Source organism: Macrotis lagotis, chromosome 3 (assembly GCF_037893015.1).
Source record: "Macrotis lagotis isolate mMagLag1 chromosome 3, bilby.v1.9.chrom.fasta, whole genome shotgun sequence".
Lineage (NCBI taxonomy): Eukaryota > Metazoa > Chordata > Mammalia > Peramelemorphia > Peramelidae > Macrotis > Macrotis lagotis.
Window position 1 is genome coordinate 38,342,047 of NC_133660.1, and position 13,886 is coordinate 38,355,932.

The 13,886-nt window shown below is 40.0% G+C and overlaps 1 protein-coding gene across 1 annotated transcript in view; it reads left to right on the forward strand.

Annotated features, from left to right (window-relative positions):
• The first annotated feature begins 2,980 nt into the window (after window positions 1-2,980).
• The window catches only part of SCD5 (stearoyl-CoA desaturase 5), a 70,931-nt gene continuing 60,025 nt past the window's right edge, over window positions 2,981-13,886 (forward strand). The window contains exon 1 of the mRNA XM_074227384.1: window positions 2,981-3,715. Within this exon, the coding sequence (XP_074083485.1) occupies window positions 3,472-3,715 (244 nt within the window). The 5' untranslated portion in view covers window positions 2,981-3,471. The remainder of the gene's footprint in view (window positions 3,716-13,886) is intronic.

Consider the following 13,886-nt stretch of genomic DNA (forward strand, 5'->3'; position numbering starts at 1 on the left):
TTAAAATTTCCAAAGTTTTAACTTTACAACAACCTCACGAAATAGGTAGTACAAGAATGCTCCCCATTTTACAGATGAAGACACTTAGAAGTTGATTTGTCAGCATCAGCATCAAGAATTCATCTCGGCGTCTTGACTCCAAATTTTGGGCTCCTTCCTTTCCATTTTGCCAAGAAAGCAAGATAGCAAAGTTAATAGAATTCTGACTTTAAAGTCAGACATGTACATTAGAGTATTACTCTGAACAAGTTACCAAAACTCCATCTGACTCAGTTTTATCATCTGAAAATGGAAACAATAGCACCTATTTCTCAGGGTTGTTGTGAGGAACAAATGAAATCAGAATTCTTATCTTTTGATCCCAACCAAGATAAAAGCATACACAGTAATAGCAATATTATATGATGATCAACTGTGAATGACTTAGCTATTTTCAGCAAAACAATGATCCATATCAATTTTTCAAAAGACTCATGATGGAAAAATCCTACTTACCTTCAGAGAGAAAGAACTGATGGAGTCTGAATGCATGTTAGAGATTTTTTGCCTTTTGTATTTTTGTGTCTTTTCTCCTTTATATTTGAGTCTTTTTTCACAAAATGACTAATAGAGAAATTTTGCATCATTGTCCATGTATAACCTATATCAAATTGCTTACTCTCTCAGGGGGGAGAAAGGGAAAGAGAAAATTTACTCATTTCTCAAAGATGGGCACATTCTGTTTCTAATTCTTTGCTACCACAAACAAGTCCTGCTAAGAATATTCTGCTATGTATGAAATCTTTAATTTTGTCTTTGACCCTATTGGGGTATGTTCCCATCAACTACACTGACTTTTAGGGAAAAGACCCATTATGATACCTTGGCATACTGGAAGAAGCCCAAGATTGGAGACTAGAGAATCTGGATTCAGATATCTGCTAGGAATCACCTATGGATCTTGGCAGAGGTGTCCAGGAGTCAACTTGTAGAAATTCTGTAGAGCTGATTTTCAGTGTATTTACACCTGGGAAATTATCAATTGTTATAAATCTGGTCTTGATTTATTGTTTAGCTGATTGTCACGATTTAAGGAAATGATGGAGAAATTATCAATGATATACATTAAACTCAAAAGTATTTACATCAAAATGTCGAAAACATGCATTCTCTACACACACACACATACACACACACACGTGCACACACACACACACACACACACACACACACACAGTGTTTACAATAGAGAACCTGTTGTAAAACATTTACCACAACATCCCTGATTCTTGGTTATCTCATTTCTATTTGGACTTTAATTTCCTCATCTCTAAAATAAGAGGATTCATAGGATCATAGAAACACAAACTTAGAGAATATTTAGTCCACTTCCTTCATTTTACAGATAGAAACTGTTCAGTATATAGTTACTGTACTCAGTTTCAAACAAATGATGTCCAGTAGAGATAAAAAACACCAATTGTGAGGTCCTCTGACCTGGAAAGCAGGGAGATAGGACAGTGGATAGAATGGCAGGTATGCATCTTCCAGAATTCAAATTCAGCCTCATACATTTACATGTGACCTGGGCAAGTTGCTTAACAACCTCTCTGTGCCTCAGTTTCTGTAAAATAGAGAAGGAAATGGCAAACCAGTTTCTTTACCACAACAACCCCAAATGGGGTCAAGCAGAGTAGGATATGACTGAAATGACTGAACAACAACAGCATTTCTGACCTGGCTCTTACTTGTAGAACTTACCTTACACCTATATCCACCTTCAAATGCTATTGCCATGGGAACAGGAGAGTAATGCAATGTCAAAAGGGTTGGATTGGCAATTAGAGATTCTACTTTCATATCCTGGCTCAACCTACTCTAGGCACTTCCCCTCTTGGGCATCAGTTTCCTCATCTGTAAAGTGAGGGGTTGAATTGGGCAACTGCTAGGGACCATTCTAGGTTAAGATCTTGAATCCTCTGATGGGCATGTCCCATTTAAAGTATATGCTGGGGGTGGCTAGGTGGCACAGTGAATAGAGCACCAGCCCTGGAGTCAGGAGTACCTGGGTTCAAATCCAGTCTCAGACACTTAATAATTACCTAGCTGTGTGGCCTTGGGCAAGCCACTTAACCCCATTTGCCTTACAAAAACCTAAAAAATAAAAAGTATATGCTAGGGGCAGTTAGGTGACACAGTGCCCTAGAGTCAGGAGGACCTGAAGTCAAATTTGGCTTCAGACACTTACTTCTCAACCAGCCTACCAACCAGCCAATGACAACTAATCTCAGGAGGGGCAGCTAGATGGTTCAGTGGATAGAGCACTGGCTCTGGAATTAGGAAGATCTGAGTTCAAATGCAGATGCAGATACTTACCTAGCTGTATGACCTTGGGCAAATCACTTAACCCCACTGCTTCACAAAAAAGTAAAAAAAAAAAAAGAACAATGCAGCATAATCTAAGATTCTCAACCAGTCTGCCAACCAGTCTATGACAGTTTAAGCTTTGGAGGGGCATCAGGAGGACCTGAGTTCAAATTTGACCTCAGACACTTATCTAGTTGTGTAACCTTGGGCAAGTCACTGAACCCCATTGCCTAACAAAAAAACAAACAAACCAGTATATGCTAAGATTCTCAACCATCTACCAACCAGCTAAGCTTGGGAGAAACAGCTAGGTGGCGAAGAGGATAGAGCACCGGCCCTGGAATTGGGAAGACCTGAGTTCAAATCCCGCCCCGACACTTCCCCAGTTGTGTGACCTGGGGCAAATCACTTAACCACTGCCTTGCAAAAAACCAAAACAAAACAGAAAACTAAGCTCCAGAGAGAGCTCCACTAAGCTAGCTGCCCTCCTTCCTCTTGACCCCAAGCCATCCCATTGCCCCTAACAGCCTGAGGCGTTGGAGGAGTCGAAGGGGCAGGGGGGAGCCTCTCCCCACTCAGGCTAAGCGAGAGCCTCTGTTTCAGGGAGCTGTTCATGGTGCTGAGACGAATGGCTTTCTCTTTAAGAGCATTGCATGCCATCCTGATTGGCCACAGCTAAATAGGTCTTTCTAGTGAGGGCTCCCTGCCTCCCTCTCCACCATCTCGCTCCCTCCTCCCTCTTCTTTCTCTTCTCCCTTCCCACAGCTCCCTCCCTCTCCGCTCCCCACCTGCCTCTCCCTCTCTCTTGCTACCCCCTCCCTGTTTCTCTGTTCCTGTTCAGCTTTGAGCCAGTAGCAGCAGCAGCAGCAGCAGCATCCTCACCATCACCACCATCAGCAGCAAGGATGAGAGACTAGCAACAGATGCTGAGCACCGAGATTTGGCTTGCAGGCATCCTCCTTCCTTCCCCTTTGAAAGAGAAGACAAAAGAAAAAGGCAAATCCCGGCATCTCGAATAGAGAAGGGATGACCACTGCATTTTGAACCAGAAAACAGAACCCCAAACCCAACCAAGAGGTTGTCATCTGAGCTTCTGTGAATCCAGCCTTGTCTCCCCCTCCCACCATGCTGGGGCCTGCTGCCGCCTGTGGGCTGGGGCCAGAGAAGGCCACCCTTCTCCAGAACATCACAGAAAGCCCAAAAGAATGGACTACCACCCGGGAAGAGGTCCAGGAGGGGGACAGTGGGAAGAGGCCATCCCGACAGAGGATAGTCTGGAGGAATGTCATCCTCATGACCCTGCTTCACTTTGGGGCCCTGTATTCTCTCACCCTCATTCCTAAGGCTCAGCTGCTCACTCTGCTCTGGGGTAAGTTCTCTTTGCTCATCTGTATGTTCAAAAATGACATGTGTCCCTGACCTCCCTTTAGGGAAGTTCCTTGAAGGCTGAATCTGTGGGCCTTTTTTTGCCTTTATATTCCCAAAGCCTACTGGCATGATACTTGGCTAACAGGAAGCCCTAAAAGCAAGTCATAAATATTCACCAATTAAGAGATTGACCCCTCTCTTTTTCTCTCAGCCTCTTCCAACCTCAGTTTCCTAATGTGAACAATATGTCGTTATTTTCCTTTTTTGATATTAAAATTCTGGGGGGATTGTTGACCCTTCATTTGGACCTCCTCCTCCCAACCCTCAATCCAGTTCAATCAAGAGAAATTTTCCTACGGAGTTCTATGGTGGCACCCTTATCCATCTTGAATTGCATTTTGTCTCTTGGGATTCTCCTTCTATTCTAATAAATCCTGTTTCCTATTTTCCAGGCAGACTGGAATGGAAATCATTGGGGTTCCATGATGTTGCATGTTTTGATATCATGATGAAAGAACTGGGGTGTCCATGTGTTTCAGTCTTGGATTTCTAGGGTTCTTCTGGGGAATTCTGTTTGTGGGTCTCCTTTCTTAGGCCTTGGATTCTGCTCTCATTCTCTGGGGTTGGGTGGATAAGCATTTCGGTCTCCTCCTCACAGAAAAGATGTTCACAGTGTGTGCTTAATGAGGAAGGCCGTAGTACATGTGTGTTTGGAGGGGATGGCGGGGGGGGGGACCTCCTTTAGAACCTCGCTGTCATACATACATACGTTGACATAACTCCTTCTTCCTCCTGATCTCCTTACCTCTCTTCTACCTCTCATTCCCCCTATTCCTGCATTCCGACCTCCCCCCATTCTTCCTTCTCATTTGCTATTTGCTTGCAGTTCTGGCCCCTGAAAATTTTTTTTTTCCCTATTGAAAATCCAGTCCCACCAAAAGCTCATTCAAAGCCCCAGAATACAATGCGCTTATTATGGACTCTTGGACCCAGACAGATCTCTGGCCAGGCACCTGTGGCTCTCTTCCCCACCCACCTTCCCAACCCTGGAGCTGGGGGCTAGCGGTGGAAGATGCTGAGGCTTGAGAACCCCCTTTGTTTCTGCTTTGTTTCAATCTCTGACCTCCGACCTTCTCCTGGGATTCCCATTATCCACTTTAGAATGCTTATTTTAGCCTTTGCTATTGGTGAGGTCACTCTGATAGTCAAGACAAAAGCCATAGCTCTCTCCTTCAACTGGGGAATTAAACAAGGTAACCCAAGCTTGTTTTTTTGTTCTCCCTTTTCTGTGATCTCTAAAGGAGGGAGGGAGCAACCTTTTCTATGAACAATCCTTCACAGACCCCCCTCCCCAAAGGAGAATGAAAAGAAGAGGAAATATTCCTAAATAGTTTCTTGAATGTCTTGAAAGATTAAAAAATTCTATAGTTTTTTTTTTGTGGAATGGGCAAAGGAAAGAGATGGTAAAAGACATTTCTCTCTGTTTCTTAAAGAAATCTTTTCTTATTTTCTTTTTTGAAATTAAATTTTATTTTTTCATTGAACAGAAAGCTATTTTAACTCTCTCTCTGTATCTATCTCTCTCTGTCTCAGTTTCTCTCTACCTCTGTCTCTTCCTCTCTCTTTCTATCTTTTCCTTCCTTCTCACTAAAAAACAAGGAAAACCCAACTTAAAAATATACATATTGAGGACTCTGGCAATCTGTAGAGAAGGGTTAGTGTTAGATTTGGATATTACTTGAAGGGTAAAGGAATTTTTAGTGATCAGTGGCAGCCAGGACACCTTCCCTTGGGGTTCATGCAAGGATTCTATCTATGTTCTTTCCTTGATAAGTCTTCTTTAAGCTTGCTGTAAATGTGTACGTGGTGACCTCTGTTTCTGTGTTTCCATTCTTTCTCCTCTGCATGTTTCTATCTTTTTCTTTCTCCATTGTTCTCTCTCTCTCTCTCTCTCTCTCTCTCTCTCTCTCTCTCTCTCTCTTTCTCTCTCTCTCTCTGTGTGTGTATGTGGTGTGGTGTATGTGGCTACCTCTCTCTTCTCATTTTTAAATGACAAGCTATAGAAATACAGAATGTTCTCAAGACACTGAAACTCTTCCAGTCTTAAAACAAACCAAGGCTCTCCTTAGCTGACTTCCTAAAACCTAAACTGCAGAATACAAAATAGATGCAGTTGTTGTGGCTCCAGGTGAGTTGGATATCAGAGCATACATGTCTCTTAGGACTTTGTTCTTTTGACAATAAAGCTGGAGAAAAAAAAGAGAGAATTGAGCACTTAATCTTATTTTTTATAGGTCTCATCTTACAGACCATATTATTCAAATTCATATAGCATGTCCCACTGAAAAGCTGTTTTTCTGCCTAAACTTGGAGTCTTCTAGAGCTGTCTTATGCTGAGGAGGGGGGGTGACATTTGTTCAGAAGGATTTTATTCTGGAAGATCCCTCTTTTCTGCTGGGGAAATGTCCCAGGAAATTAATTATTTTCCATTTGAGATTGGATTGGTTTGATTCCTTATTGCTTCACACACCTGGATGGCATATGGGGGTGGCAATTGGATGGTATGTGGGTCAAAGGTTGCCTGCCCTGTGTCGTCCCATCATTTCCTGGATCTAGCTATCTAGAAAGACTGCTGAGGCTAGTTCCTTTTGTGTCCTTTCAGAATCCCAGAATTCTAGTATTTCAGAACTGGAAAGGTTCTATAGATTTCAATCCATTTGCATCCTCAAGTGAATATCTGCCATCATGCCCCTTACAAGTGGTCCTCAGTTTTTGCTTGTACTCCAACCCAGGGCAGTCAGATCTGCTGTTTGCAGATTTTAATTGTTAGGAAGCTTTTTTCTTGCCATCAAACCACAGTCTGTCTATAGGTAGTCTCTACCCACTCACTGTTCCTGCCCCTACTAATATTTCCTATCGAAGATGACCACACCAATCAACCAAATGCTTGGAGGTGTGAGCTGCATATTTATGTTTACTACAGTGCATCCTTCCCAGGGTCTAATTTTTAAGAAAAAGGATTATTGGAGCTGGACTGGCTACTGCAGGAATCTCTTGGCCTTAAATGGTTTTGAGTCTTCCCATATCAATGAGGCAACCATGACTGGGACATCAACAATGCCGGCAAGCACTAATATGTGCTATGTGATGATAACAAATGACAACCTAGAGCATTCTAAACTGCCACTTGATGGGCTAATCATTAGTGGTTAAATTCACAAATCCAACCCTCCTTCCACAAGGCAGGATTGGAATACATCTCTTCTAATTCTTATTTCTCCAGGTTAAACATCTTCAGTTTTTTCAAAGAGACCTTTAATAACAAGAACTAGAAGCCCTTCATTCCCCTGTTACCCCCTTATGGATACTCTCCTCCTTATCAAAATTCTTTCTGAAATGTTAAAAACAGCAAACTGGGAGTAAAATAGACTGGTTTAGGAGGTCACAGGAACACATGATCACAGATTTACAGCTGGAATGAACCATTGAGGTTTAATTCTTTTCCTTTTTCAAATAGGGAAACTGAGATTATACACATAGTGCATAGGAAAGTTCGAATTTGAATTCAAATCCACTGATTCCAAATCCAACAATATTTCCATGACTATCAAAACCACCCAACTCACTACTGAAAAGTCAGTTCAGGTAATCTCAGGAAAAGCATCACTCTTTTGGGGAAAAGGTAGGAAGAATGGTACTGAAATTTCATCCTTACAGATTCATCTGAACATCTTTGTTACTCTGTCTACCCTTCTCATAATGAGTAAGCTGATGGATAGCTTTCCTTAGTTGTCCTCCCCTCCCTTCCTCCTCAAATGGATGGAAGGCTGTAGTCCAGAGCTGCGGATTATTCTGAGCCCTCAGTTTTCCTCCCTTGTTTGCTTAGGCTGCTAGAAGTGCATGCCCATTCTCTCCCCCAGACATTGAATGCATTGGTGGGAGAATGTGATCCGGTTTATATATAGAATCCGACATGTTTTATTATTGGTGAATTTGCTTTGATGCATGAATACCTTTGAAATCATTATTTCTTTGGCCTTATTGTTGAGTAAATAGTTATTGTTAAGATCTAGAAGTATCATTATTGGAAGTAGCTATTTTGTATAAATAGGAAACTACTCCTGGGCACAGTGGATACAGGCAAACCACACACCCCACACTATGCTTTCATTTCCCTTCCTTTCCTTCTTCCATAAAAAAATCAAGCCACTAGACTCAGTAAGGGATGTCTCTAGGAAAGTAATGGCTTTATGAAACCTTCTCTCTCTTCTTTTTCCTCCACTTCTCCAACACCTCCAGGTTCCGGCTTCATAATTTCTCTTCCTGGAAGCCTAGCAAACCTGCACCATTCCTATGTCAAACACTACTGACTAGTTCTAGTCCTAGTGGAAGTCCAGTCTGGATTTCTTCCTTTAAGGGAAATTTATTAGACAAATGCATAGGAAAGCTGATTCTTTTGTTTATAGGCTCGGTCCATTTGGGTAGATTAAACCCGTCACATTCAAAGTCCATTAATGGCTCCCCACTGCCCACTGAAGAAAATCCAAATGGCTATGCCTGCCATCTCAAGGCTCTCCAAAATCTGTTTTCCATCTACCTCTATGATGTGGTCTTTCATTATTTTCTGTCAAGATAGCAAATTCAGTCATTTACTGTTTCATGAACACCTTCCATGATTTCTTATTTTTTGTGCCTTTGCTCCAAACCCTTTGATACCCATTTGTGAGTTCTGTATGTTTTTTTTTCCCCAGGAAGGTTATGTGTATTTACACGAGTCTGTCTAGATGTGACTTCTCCAGCCATCCACCTCCAAGATAGACTTTGATTATTGCCAGGAAGGAAAGTAGGATCATGGGACTAGAAGCTGACTATCCTACTCTTCTCAGAGAAAAGTTTCTGGGCTAGGATTATGGGATTCTTCCCCTTCAGAAATTATTGACAAGAGGGAATAACTTTTAACTTCAAGTTGGGGTGCTGATTACTATCTCTTTTTTTTTAAAGAAAGGTATTATTTTGAGTTTTACAATTTTCCCCCATTCTTGCTTCCCTCCCCCCACCCCCCACAGAAGGCATTCTGTTAGTGTTTACATTGGTTCTATGTTATACATTGATCTCAGTTGAATGTGATGACAGAGAAATCATATCCTTAAGGAAAAAAAATCAAGTATGAGATAGTAAAATTACATAATAATATAATGCTTTTTTTCCCTAATTTGACAGTAATAGTCTTTGGTCTTTGTTCAAAGTCCATAATTCTTTCTCTGGATGCAGATGGTATTCACCATCGCAGATAGCCCAAAATTGCCCCTGGTTGTTGCACTGAAGGGATGAGCAAGTCCATCAGGGTGGATCATCACCCCCATGTTGCTTTTAGGGTGTGTAATGTTTTTCTGGTTCTACTCATCTCTCTCAACATTAGTTCATGCATGGTTACTATCTCTTAATGGAGAAAGGCCTCAAGGCTTATTATTCAAGGTTTGACTCTTTTCCTACCACATGTCAGTTCCACAAAGAATACACTTAGGAAATAGCCAATAAAACCATGTAACCATCTATCCAAGCGGATAATAAAACAGAAATCAGACAAGGTGTACAGATGAGAATACAAGACAGCAAGTAAGCTCTTCCATTGGGAGTCAGGTATCCCAACTTAGCCAAGAAAGACTCCAGAAAGAGCTCACTCAAGGGGAATTCCCTGAGTATAGCAAAGCAGGGATAGGGACACCATGGAGGTGACAGCCTAGGCTCTCACCAACTCCACCTTTATGCTAGCTAGTGTGTAGTGTTGAGTGATCAGTCTGTACCAGAGACAAGAGTCCCATACAAACTGGCTTTGAGGGATGACTTCATCATTCACAGCTTAGTTCAAATATTGCTTTCTCTTTCCTTAGAAGCTTCATAGATAACTCTTTGCTTGGACCTCTCATATACTCATTTTGTTTTAAGCTATTTAGGGGTGTGACAGAAGCAGCTCAAAGAAGCTCATGGGTACCAGTTGTTAAATTTTCAGGGTGAATATTTACACTTCAGAAATCAGCAAAGTTAAAATCTGGGTTCCATGTTTTGTTGTTTTAATTAATTGATGGAGAAATGTTAATAATTTAGATTAAACTTTAAAATGTATAGTGTGTGTATTTTTTCCCAGAGAGTTTTCTGTTAAATATTTATCAACACACAGTTGGTTATCATTATCTTTGTACAGATCATCTCCTTTAATGGAAGGCACTTTCCCAACTTTATTATTTCTGTATATTCATCATGGTGCATATCACCCAGTATACTTAATAATGAGTATTGATTGATAGAATATGGTTTCATTGCTTTTCCTATTTGACAATGACTGGTTTGGGTAATCAAGGATTTTCACTTGAGTCTTTTAGAAAGGCTCAAACAATCATTTGACAAACATCTATTACATGGCAATACTGAACTTGGAAATGGGAGATGCAGGCAAAAAAAAAAGTTTACATTTTATCAGGGGAAACAGTAAGTATGCAGATGAGTACAAACCCCAAAATATTGGTATAAAATAATCTGGAGGAGTGAGGGCGCTAACAACTGGGACCATTATGTAGAAGGTAGTACATGAGAGAATCCAAGAGATAGAGGTCCCAGATGGGAATGATAGACGTAATTTGGCAATGGTCCTCATGAGAGTCTCTTTGGAAAGAAGTGGTAATACCAACAATTCTTAAGTCCTGGAGAATTTTTTTGGGGGGAGGGGCAGCTAGGTGATGGTAGAGTAGATAAAACACTGGGCTTAGAATAAGGAAGACTCATCTTCCTGAATTCAAATTTAGTCTCAAATTCTTATTAGAGTTTGTGACCCTGGAAAAGTTGTTTAACCCTATTTGCCTCAGTTTTCTCATCTGTAACATGAGCTAGAGTAGAAAATGGTGATCTTTGCCAACAAAGTCCCAAAATGGAGTCACAAAGAATTGGATATGATTGACTCAACAACATAGAACTTTTTACAAAATATTTTCTTCACTACAATCCATGAGGCAAGTAGTGTAAAATTTCTTATCATTTCTATTTTATTTTATTTTTCAAATGTTATTTTATTTTTTCAATTTCATGCAAAGATAGTTTTCATCATCTTTTTGTGAGATTTTCCATTCCACATTTTTCTGCCTCCCTCCCCTCCCCCTCCCCATGACAGCGAGTAATCTGATATAGATGAGGAAGCTAAGGTTGAAAGAAGCCACGGGGCATAGCTAATGAGTATGAGAGTCAGGATTCAAACTCAGGTCTTCTTATTCATTGTCTCTTCCTCTTGTTCCATTCTAAAGACTTAATTGATCCTGAGTATATTTTGAGAATTGTCAGAATCTGGAGAGCTACTTTCTCTTCACTTCATCTTTTATGTTCTCAATTTTGGTCCCCTCCACCCAAAAGATGAACTACTTTTTTTAAAAAAAAATATTTTATTTATTTTGAGTTTTACAATTTTTCCTCTAATCTTACTTCCCCCCCCCCCAGAAGGCAATTTGCCAGTCTTTACATTGTTTTCATGTTGTACATTGATCCAAATTGAATGTGATGAGAGAGAAATCCTATCCTTAAAGAAGAAACATAAAGTATAAGAGATAGCAAGATCAGACAATTAGATATCAGTTTTTTTCTAAATTAAAGGTAATAGTCCTTGGTCTTTGTTCAAACTCCACAGTTCTTTCTCTGGATGCAGATGGGATTCTCCATTGCATACAGCCCCGAATTGTCCCTGATTGTTGCACTGATGGAATGAGCAAGTCCAAAGATGAGCCAATTTAAGACTGAAATGAACTTTCCTCTTAAGACCTTCCCATTCCAGATCCAGAACTGCTGCAAAAATCAGATACATTGGATTGTTTCTTGATACCAAGGCAGATTCCTTTATTCTTTTTTTTTTTTTTAGTTTTTTGAAAGGCAAATGGGGTTAAATAGTTTGCCCAAGGCCACACAGCTAGGTAATTATTAAGTGTCTGAGATCAGATTTGAACCCAGGTACTGCTGACTCCAAGGCCGGTGCTTTATCCACAACGCCACCTAGCCACCTAGCCACCCTCCTTTATTCTTTTTCAACGGACCTGGTAGCCTTTCCCTCTCTAGTGGAACATTGTGGGTAACATTTTTTTTTAATGCAGAAACCTTTAAATTCTTTCTTGACCATTGGACTGGAACTACATTTAACTTGCAGTTAAAACAAAAGGTGCATTTAAAAAGCAATCTAAACAATGCCTCTGGCCTGTGTTAAGGAATACTCTGTATGAAGCCACAAAGCTTAATCTAGATGGGGTTCAAAAAAAATCAAATACATTTTGGAAAATAGTGGGGTTTTTTGGAAAACCACAAATAAAATGATGAAAAAAAGCATTGGTTTTTAAAGATCCTTCAACATTTATTTTTTTAAAAAATAGGTAAATTTCATTTTAGGTTGAACAAAGTCACATCACAGACTATTTGGACCATTGGTTTTGACATCTGACATTTAATTAAACTCCTTGTAATTTTTTCTCTGTATTCTCTTCCCACCTAAACCTCTTCTAGCTTCTGACATTTTGCTTGTTACTTATCTTTTCACTTCTAAGTTTTCTCTAATCAGGGCTATGATAAAAAAGTTTCCAAGATATCTAGAAAGCATTGGTCATCAACAAAGAGAGCCCATAGTCAACTTCATAGATCATACACTTGGAGCTAGAAAGGACCTTTAGAATTGATCAACTTCCTTATTTTACAGTTGAGAAACTGAGGGCCAGATATTTAACTTGAACAAAATCACACCGTAAATATAATAGGTTGAAATTGAATTTAGTTCCCTAGATTCCAGTGCTTTCCCACCTATTCTTCACTTCCTCTCAGATTTCTATTATCTTCTTGTTAAGGTGAAAGTAAAAGAGGTGCTACTGAAACAGTTCCATACTTAAGAGTTCTATATTGAATTCTGGGGTGGCTATGGGCAAGCCACTTAGTGGCCTTGGGCAAGCCACTTAACCCTGTTTGCCTTGCAAAAAAACCTAAAAAAATTAATTCTGGGCACATCAGTTTAGAAAGGACATTGATAAACAAACTGGAGAGAGTATCCAGATGAGGGCAGCCAAAATGGTGAAGGATTTTCAGTCCATACCAGATGAGGGCTGGCATGGAGGGATATATTGCTTTCTTTTTTTTGCATTCAATTTAATTCAACATACATTTATTAAAGGTCTATTGCAAAAAAGGTGATAAAGGTATGATGGAATAGAGGCCTAGTCCTAGAGTTCAAATGAAAGCAGGGTTTCCAATCCTACTATTGACACCATATCTGGATGATCCAAGTCACTCAGCTTTTCAGTGCCTCTGGAAATTCTCTAAGACAATAAATTGAACACCAATTGCCGATCTAAAAAGGAAGGAAGGAAACAAATGTTTATTAAGCATCTACTATGTGGTTTACAAACATATGTCATCTGATCCTTAGAAGAATCCAGTGTGGAATGAATAAACTGGGGCAAATAGAGGTTAAGTGACTTGCACAGATTCACAACTGTAGTCAGTGACAGAGATTGCATTTGAACTCAGGTCTTCCTGACTCCAGGCCAGGCACTCCATTCATTTGTCATCGAGCTGCTACTGATAGAGTTTCCTCCCTTAGAAAGCCTTATATCTTATACCTATAAAAAATCCAGTACAAAAAATAAATTTGCAAGGTAGTGTACTTGATACTGGGACTCATAAGACAAAAAACTCAGGGCCTGCCCTTGAGAAGTTTGCAATCTATTAGGCAAATATGTATAGAAAAAATAGGCTCTGTCTGAGTATTTACTTTTACTAGTCAATCAGACCACATAATGCAGACATTTCATGATATAGCATAGTAAGAAAAATGGCACTTGTGTATTTCCTCCCATAAACCTTGGACACAATTACCCCCCAAATACACGCACCATCTGTAAGAAGATTAAACACAAAAAAGTAATATCTGGTGAACACATGTGACCAGTGATTTAATGCATCGAAAAGCAACTTTTGCTTCCTATGTAATAATGTTAAATGTCATTTGGTGATGCCATCACACTTTACAGGTAAGAAAGTTTACATTCCAATAGGAGAAGACAGCACCAAAAGGGGGCTGGTGGCCAGGGAAGAATGTTCTGGACATCAAAGTCAAAGTGAATTTATTTACCAATAATGGTAGTGAAGATTTGATTATT